General features: G+C 55.5%; 1 protein-coding gene across 5 annotated transcripts in view; it reads left to right on the plus strand.

Annotated features, from left to right (window-relative positions):
- PTPRU (protein tyrosine phosphatase receptor type U) overlaps window positions 1-4,967 on the plus strand; it is an 84,076-nt gene extending 79,109 nt beyond the window's left edge. For 4 of the 5 annotated variants that reach the window (XM_060017680.1, XM_060017698.1, XM_060017689.1 and 1 more), the window contains 4 exons: window positions 1,882-2,007; window positions 2,141-2,298; window positions 3,377-3,512; window positions 3,766-4,967. In XM_060017680.1, coding sequence (XP_059873663.1) covers window positions 1,882-2,007; window positions 2,141-2,298; window positions 3,377-3,512; window positions 3,766-3,828 — 483 coding nt within the window. In that variant the 3' untranslated portion in view covers window positions 3,829-4,967. The remainder of the gene's footprint in view (window positions 1-1,881; window positions 2,008-2,140; window positions 2,299-3,376; window positions 3,513-3,765) is intronic. The other variant, XM_060017717.1, reaches the window with a different exon arrangement.
- Window positions 4,968-8,944: the final 3,977 nt, after the last annotated feature.

Genomic DNA, 8,944 nt, shown 5'->3' on the forward strand with positions numbered 1-8,944 from the left:
GGCTTCAGGTGAGAAAATTAAGACCCAGAGAGGTGAAGTGACTTCTCCAAGGTCACATAGCTGGGCAGTGGCAGAGCTGTGCCCCCTACCCTGGGCTGCCTCCTCCCAGAGCCTCTGCTTTTTCAGTCACTCAGCGAAACTGCTCATGATGGGGGCCTTTGAGGCAGAGTAAAATTCCAGCCTCCTTACCTTCCGACTGTTTGATCTAGGGTAAGTTGATCTACCTCTCTGAGCCTCAGCTTCCTTCTCTGTGAAATGGGGGCTATCACAGCACCTGCTCTCTCAGGGGTTATTGTCAGGACCATGTGAGATGTATGCTTAGCACTGTGTCATGCCCGGCACATAGCAGGTGCTCGGTACATGGCAGGGATGGAGATGATGAGGGTGACAGTTGCTTCTGAGGTTGGTCCAGACACTGGTCAGTGAATTCAGCCTAGGGGCAGCTACCCTCATTTCCTTTCAGGGCTCCCAAAGCTGGAACTCCTGGGAGGTACAGACGCCCAGCCTTCCACCCTGCATGACCATCTTCTCTAGATCTCTGGGCCCCCGCTCTCCCCAGGTCCCCATCCCAGGAGGCCCAGGAAGATTTGCTGTAAAATGAGCATGACAGCCTCTTAATGGCTGCCTGGGGAAGATGGTTAACTGGGTTCTTTGCAAGTCAGGCGCTTGGTATAAATGACCTAGAACTGCAGGGTAATGGGCTCCAGCACCTGGACAGGGAATCCCATGTGGCAAGGACCTGCCCTTGCTCAGATGGAGGCGAGGGGCCCATAGGGAGTCTCACACAGATGTCATTCACTGGTCACCCATTTGCTCATTCATTCAACCACCTTTCCTCACGGGCCACTCCCTGTCAGCCCGGTGGGGAGACAGAAGAACACACGGCCCCTCCCAGATCTCACGGTCCAGGGGTAAGCAGGTACAAAAACTGATCATGACAGCAGAGGGAGAGGGCTATCATGGACCTGGCACAGGGACACACAAGAGCCTGGGGGGATGATTGATCAGGGAGGGCTTCCTGGAGGAGGTAATATCTGAGCTGAGATGTGTAGGAAGGGTAGAGTTAACTAGGTGAAGAGGTGGGAGATGAGTGATCCATGGAGAGGGAGCAGCACGTGTAAAGGCCTGAATGCAAGGAGTTGCCAGGCCCCAGGCAAAGGAGGAAGGTAGTGTCCTCTCTTCGTGGTCAGAGAGGGAGGCAAATGGAACATGGTGTTGTCTGGGAGGAGCCTAGGGACCATTTCACAGATGGAGAAACTGGGGCCCAGAGAAAGGAAGAGCCTTGCTAGAAGGCTGCTAGAAGCTGGGGCCTTGGACCAGCTGCCCAGAGGACCCGTGTATGTACGTGTGTGTGGGCTGCTTCTCCTGTGTCCCTCCACTGTCTTGAGTCTGTGGCCTGGAGGGGGTACATTTAGGACCCTGACTGCACAGAGCGATCTTGGGGCAGGAGTCGGGGTGCTGAGCTGTGTTGCAGCACAGGGACACCTCACGGCTGTGAGCTGATGCTGGAGGGCCGTGGGGCAGGGCTGCTGGCGTGGGTGGGGGTGATCTGAGGCCTGTCCCTGGAAGAAGGCAACTTCGTGTAGATGTGTGTGCTGGCGAGTGTGTTGGGTGTAGCTGTCTCGTGGCGCGGCAGTGAGTGTCCGTGTACCACTATAAAGGGTTTGCCTCGGCTAACCTGAGTGTGTCAGTACAAACGCACTGGGGCGGGCATGCACTGCGGTCTGACGGGTGAGCGGTGGGATGTGGGGGGAACTGAAGGTGAGTCTGGAGTGAATGGTGGGCCCCGGGCAAGCGTGCAAGTCTGGGGGTGGGCGTGGGCGGCAGCTGCCCAGCCGGCTCAGCTCAGCTCTGCTCCGCCCCCTCTGCCCACGCTCCCAGCCATGCCTGCAGTACTGGCCTGAGCCTGGCCGGCAGCAGTATGGCCTCATGGAGGTGGAGTTCGTGTCAGGCGCAGCGGACGAGGACTTGGTGACCCGCGTTTTCCGGGTGCAGAACATCTCTCGGGTGAGTGATCTGGGAGCTCCAGGATGAGAACCTGGGTGGGGGCTGAGTGGCTTTGAATGACCCTCTTGAGGTCCCCAGGGGGCCGTGCAACCCTTGGCACTCATGTCCCCTGGCTGATTGCCCGCACCCCCAGCTGCAGGAGGGGCACCTGCTGGTGCGACACTTCCAGTTCCTGCGCTGGTCTGCGTACCGGGACACGCCGGACTCCAAGAAGGCCTTCCTGCGCCTGTTGGCCGAGCTGGACAAGTGGCAGGCAGAGAGCGGGGACGGGCGCACCATCGTACACTGCCTGTGAGTGCCGGCCCTCCCTCGGCTGGGAGGAGGGGTCAGGGCCCCACGGGACCGGGGCAGAGGCCAGTGTGAGAGAGGGCCTCGGGGCTGTGGCACCCAAACCCTGAGCTCCCAGACAGCGCGGCCTGGACTCTGCCCAGCCAGGCAAGGCTGGCCCTGCCTTCCATGGAGGAGCCCAGTCACTTTCCAGGGTGTGGACTCAATCCTGAACGCCCGCCCAGTACCCTCTGTGTGATGTTTGACTTTGCCAATTTAATTAGAGAGAGTCTTGTCAGAATAGTTAGTTTAGCCCATGATACGGTAACATACTTTCCAAATCAACGGAATTCTGGTCTTTGTTCATGTCTGTCTGTCTGTAGCTTTTTTCATTCATTCATTCACATGCCTCATTCACAGATTCGTTTATTCACTCACATCTGGGTGCAGTCACTTCTTTGCCTCCCACGTTTTCATGCTTTCAGCACTTACCCTTCCCTGTGTCAGGCTGGGCACATGGGCGGCAGGGGCAGGGAGCTGAGTCAGGCAGGGCGTGACCCTCGAGGGCTTTTGGTTCTAGTGGGAGAGACCCCTTGAGAAAGGGACAGAGGGCCTAGTCCGTCCCCCATCTCCCAAGAGGAACCCCACACCCCAGGTCACAGGGAACAGTGGAGGGAGAGGGCTGGGGACTGGGGGAATGGGAGGGTCTCCGTGTGAGAGGCCATGGGTCTGACTGGGAGTGTATCTGTGTTACTAGGGGTGGTTGGTGTGCCCAGTGTTTGTTTTCTCTCCAGCTCTCTGGTTTTTTGCTTGCTGCCTTGCAGTCCTCTTCTGTCGCTGGCTTTGTCTCAGTGTCTTTCTCTTGGAGTGTGTCTGGCCTCCTTTCTCTCGAATCTGCTCTGTTTCTCTTGGAAGCTCTGCCTTCCTAGATACCTTCCACTTGGGATGCTAGTCTGTTATCCCCTTAACCTTCTCTTCCTGCTGCTGCCTCTGGGCTCCCTGACTCCTCCCTTGTGGATTCCCTGGCCCTGCCCTGCCCTTCACCCTTGAGTTTGCCCTACCCACCAAGCCCAGCCCCAAATCTTTCGTGTCTCTCCTTTAGAAATGGGGGCGGCCGCAGCGGCACCTTCTGCGCCTGCGCCACGGTCCTGGAGATGATCCGCTGCCACAACCTGGTAGACGTTTTCTTTGCTGCCAAAATGCTTAGAAACTACAAACCCAATATGGTGGAGACCCTGGTGAGGCGCCATGTACCCCTTGTCCAGCCACTTCCAACTTCCCGGTCCACTCCCGGCCAGGCCCCTCAGCGCCCCTCTCCCTTATCTGGCCCCCACAGTTGGGCCTTGGGTTCTAGTCCTCTGGTGCCAAAATGTTACCCCCATTTCTCCCCTTCTCCCCATCGATGGGGCAGGGCTCATGCTTGCCCCTTTGCCCCTGTACTAGGGTACTAGGGAGGGACCAGGCTGGTGATTCCTTCTCTCCCTCTCCCAGGATCAGTACCACTTCTGCTATGATGTGGCCCTGGAGTACCTGGAGGGACTGGAGTCAAGATAGCAGGGGCCCCTGGCCTGGGGCACCCACTGCGCACTCAGGGCCAGGCCCACCATCCCGGACTGACATGGAAGACCTGCACCCCCAACTCTGCTCAGCTGTAGCCCTCACAGGGAAATTACTGGAGTGGGCGCTGGGCCATCCTGGTGCCCCCTTCCACTGTGGGCAGGGTCTTTCAGCACCTCCGTGGGTACGCTGCGGGCCAAGGAGGAGCTTAGCAAGACTGCAGCCCAGCCCACCTCCGCGGGGTCCTGCAGGCCTTCTGAGAGGCCTGGCGCTGCCCGGCAGAGTGACGGGCTCAGAACTGCCGGCTCTGGGAGACCCAGGCTCAGGCCCCTGGATTGCATCCCAGCCCTAGGCAGAGATGAGTGAAGCCCTGTAGAGCAAGTGCTGGGCCAGGGTTTCCACCCAGCTTGGCTGGACATGCGTAGAGAGTGCACTGGGGCTTGGCCTCTAGCATCCCATCTGGCCCAGCCCCTGAGGGTCCTGGGGAGACTGGACTCTGCCCTGATTTGCCAGTGGGCACTTCAGACTTGTCCTCCCAGGGGGAACGTCAGCTCCCTCCTCCACCCGCTGCCTCCCTGCAGCCCCGGGGATATTTTGCTCATGACCCCTACCCACCCTCCATTTCTGCTTCCCTGAATGTGCTCTGAGCTTCCCCGAACCGGGATCTGCCCATCCCTACCCTGTCCCGTGTGGGGTCCCTTGCCTGCTTGACCCAATGTCTGCAGAATGAAGTCACCTCAGCCCCCACTGCCTATAACTTTCAGGCCTCACTGGCTGGGTCGTGGGTCAGTGACAATCTGCAAGGCTGAATGACAGCCCCTGGGGTTGAGGTCCCTGTGGCTTCTGGTCAGGCTGGCCACTGGGACGCTATTAAATCAGGGGTGCTCAGCACCTCTAGAGTTTGGAGAAAGAAGGTATATTTTGGGGTGGAGGATCTATGCTTTTGTTGTTTATTTTATTTTTTGATGGGGGGGTGGGAAGGTCTCTTTAATATGGGGCAAGCCACACCCCCATTCCGTGCCTCAATTTCCCCATCTGTAAACTGTAGATATGACTACTGACCTACCTCGCAGGGGGCTGTGGGGAGGCATAAGCTGATGTTTGTAAAGCGCTTTGTAAATAAACGTGCTCTCTGAATGCCACAGAGCAGCCTTATGTGTGTCTGGCCAGCCTGACTGGGGCCTGCTCACCTGCCCCCAGCCTCCCAGTGCGGCGGGAGGGCCCTGGTCTGGCCTCGAATTGTCCATCCATAAAATAGGGGGAGGGGCATGGACCAGAGCATCGTTCAGGGGCCTTCCACTTGCAGAGCTGGTTCCAAGGGACCTTGGCTGTTGCTGTCTCCACTCAAGCCTCTGGAGCACTTACTCAGACAGGGGGCTTTATCCTGAGACCTCCGAGGGCCACAGAGCCCCTGGGGGCCTGGATCTAGGTTGAGCTCCTTCGCATCCAGCATGGGAAGCTCAGGCTTCAGTGTCAGGCAGATGGTCCCCACCATCTGTGAGACCCTGGGCAAATCAGCTGCCTTTCCTGGCCTTGGTTTCTCATCTGTAAAATGGGGACAATTCTATCATGATGAGATGAGGTAGTGGTTAAGTGCCTGTGTGGTGCCAGGTGTGCAGAAAGAACTCCATTTAAAACACAACAGAGATAGGACAGAGCAGACACATATCTCGTGGGGATGATTGTCCAGCTGCCTGAGTCCAGCCCATTCCCAGTCTCTGGCTTCCTCAGGGGGTGCAGTGGGAGGAGGAGTGCCCTGGCTGGCAGGGCCCTGAGTCACTCCTGGCTCTGTCACAGACTTGCTGTAGGACGTGGTGAAGACAATTCCTGTTTCTGGGTCTCAGTTTCTTCATATGAAGACTGGCTCTGTGATGTACTGATTCTGTTCACACACTGGCTGACTCTGCCTCAGTTTCTGCATTGGTTAAAGGATATGACCCATTCTAATGACCTTGTAATTCAACATCCTTTAATCTGAATTAAACAATTTTTAGACAGTTATGATCCCAGTTAGCTAAGGCACAAACTAACACCCTCACACTCATTCTGAACTGACCACTAAGCCTTACCTGATGGGCCGCAAATGTATGTCATAGATACTGGCCAAGCAATAGAGTATAACTTGCTTTGACCAACAGAATGTGGCAGAATTGACATCAAGTGAGCTCTGGCTTCTAGACCTCAAGGGGCATTGCAGCTTTTGATTTTGCCCTCTTGGCACTCTGCCACGTAATGAAACCTGTCTTGCCTACTGGGAGATTTGAGGGCATGTGGAGAAGAACCAGCATGTGGTGAATGAGGCCATCTTGGGCCCTCCAGCCTGGCTGACCTGTCAGGTGAGTGTACTTATATGATTAAATGTAGCAGAAACTGCCCAACCAACTCCCAGAACTGGAAGAGATAATTGTTCTTTCTTTTAAGCCAGTAAGTTTGTGGATTGTTTGTTATGCAGCAAAAGCTAACTGATACATATGTGTTCTGTGCAGTGGGTCAGCGGCCCTGCTTCTCCCTTCATCAGGTGCTGAGTTCCTTAAGGGCAGGAAGTGTTTCTGTGTCCATCTGAGTGTATCCACTTCTCAACAAAGCACTGGACTTGGAGCTGATGCTCAGGAAATGTTGGTGTGAGGGAGGGAGGGAGGGTGGTGTGGTTCTGCCTGTTTGTCTGGCCTTACTTGACCTTTCAGAGGAGCTGGGAGGGTGGGTTGTGTATTAGGAGAAGAACCAGCTCCAGAATCAACAAGCTAAGCTCCCACATCCCCCCAGCTGGTGACCTTGCTCAAGTTCCCGAACCACCCCAGGTTCAGTTTCTTAATCTGGAGAATGGACATAGCGTTACCTACTTGCAGGATTGGTTGTGAAGTCTGGAGATAAAATTGTTTAAAAAACTAGCAGAGTCCCTGGTGACATTACTGGCCCTTAGTAAATGCCATCTCTTACCATAATACTGAAGTCTCTGGATAGTAAATGTGATCACCATTGCCTGTCGCTGAGCACCTGCAGGCTTTGTCTCTTACTTAATCCACACAACAGCTTTTCAAAGTAGGGGCCACTACCCCTTCATTTTAGAGGTGAGGAGACGGAGGCTGAGGGAGGCATTTCCTCACCTAAAGTCACAGCCATTGCACGGCAGAGCCCGGACTTGAACTTGAACACACGCTGGGCTGACTCCAAAGCCCGGGCCTTTAACTGCTCTGCTCTGTGCCTGTCCGGGTGGCGTTGAAAGCCAGACGATCCCTTGATACAACACCAAATGGGTGATCTGTGGCCTGGGTGCTGATTTTCAAGTGCTGTGAAATGTGTCAGAGGCAGTGGCCTCTCAGACAAGGCTGCCTGGAGCACAAGAAGATGAATGGTCCAGCCTGACTCTGCCCAGGGTCACGGGCAGAGCAGATGTGGGGTAGAAGCCCCCGCCCGCCCCACTCCAGTAAATAGGATTTCCACAAATACAGAGGGCCCGGCTGCCTATTGGCCCTGATTGGGACATGTTATATATCCCGGGCACCCAGGAGATGGAGCCGTGACTTTGACAGACGCTAAGGCCATTTGCAAAGCCCTAATTGAGAGCGGGGCCTGGCTGCTCCCTGTCACCGGGCTCCCGCTGGCCTCTCCCAGCGGCCTCTGCTGGACAGGGGCTTAATAGACACCCCCAGGGCTGAGGCCAGTGCAGAAATAACGGTGTCTTCATGTGGGCAGAACCTACCTTGTGATGTGGTGACATGAGCAGGGACGATGGCGTCCAAGGCTCTTGGTCCGCGGGCCTCCTACTCTCAGGGGCACTGAGACGGGTCCTGGCCTTCAGTGAGCCTCGGGGGCCTCATCCAAGAAATGAGAGAAGAAAGAACCAGAGGCTGTGGTGCTCCCAGGGCAGTGGGAGGCTGGGTGGTGTTGATGGAATTGGAGGAACCTATGGTTTCAACAGGTTCAGGCCGAGCGACGTCCTGCTGGTGAAGGACGAGAACCTTGGACGTGGTGATGTGAAAAAGCAAAGCTCCATGTCCTGGCTATTGTAAATAGTGCTGCAATGAACAACCTAAGTGCCCATCGACAGATGAATGGATAAAGAAGATGTGGCACATACATACAATGGAATACTACTCAGCCATAAAGAGAAACGAAACTGAGTTATTTGTAGTGAGGTGGATGGACCTAGAGTCTGTCATACAGAGTGAAGTAAGTCAGAAAGGGAAAAACAAATACCGTGTGCTAACACATATATATGGTATCAAAAAAAAATGGTACTGATGAATGTAGTGGCAGGGCAAGAATAAAGACGTAGACATAGATAATGGACTTGAGGACATGGTTGGGGGGAGGGGGAAGCTGGGGTGAAGTGAGAGTAGCATCGACATTTATACACTACCCAAATGTAGAGTAGTTAGCTAGTGGGAAGCAGCAGCATAGCACAGGGAGATGAGCTCAGTGCTTTGCGATGACCCAGAGGGGTGGGAAGGGAGGGGGGGGGGAGGCTCAAGAGGGAGGGGAGATGGGGGTATATGTATGCATATGGCTGATTCACTTTGTTGTACAACAGAAACTAACACAGTATTGTGAAGCAATTATACGCCAATAAAGATCTATTAAAAAAAAAAAAGAAGCTCCATTCGGCACTTAGATGGCACAGGGCGAGTTGCCAAGTGCTCCTTGTGGATTGCCCTGTCATCCTCCAAGGAGGCTGGTGAGGCAGGAATCTTTGTCACTCCCACTTTATAGGTGAGGAGATCGGGGCTCGACGAGCTTAAGCGACCTGTCCAAGGTCACAGAGCCATCGAGTGACTGACAAATAGCAGCGGCCAGAGCGATCACTTGAAAAAGTACGCCAGGTCCCAGCACCAGCCGCTCAGACCCTCAGTGACCTCCCACTGCTCGGTGGGCGGAGCTGAGTTCCTGGCTCAGACCCTCAGTGACCGCCCACTGCTCGGTGGGCGGAGCTGAGTTCCTGGCTCAGACCCTCAGTGGCCTCCCACTGCTCGGTGGGCGGAGCTGAGTTCCTGGCCGTGACCTCCGAGGCCCTGCCTGACGGGCTCTCCCTTCTCTCTGCTTGTCTCTCCTGCTCCTATTCTCACTCGGGCATCACTTCTCCTCACTGCCCTGAGCTCTCGGCCTGGACGCCCTG

This window comes from Delphinus delphis, chromosome 1 (assembly GCF_949987515.2).
Source record: "Delphinus delphis chromosome 1, mDelDel1.2, whole genome shotgun sequence".
Taxonomy (NCBI): domain Eukaryota; kingdom Metazoa; phylum Chordata; class Mammalia; order Artiodactyla; family Delphinidae; genus Delphinus; species Delphinus delphis.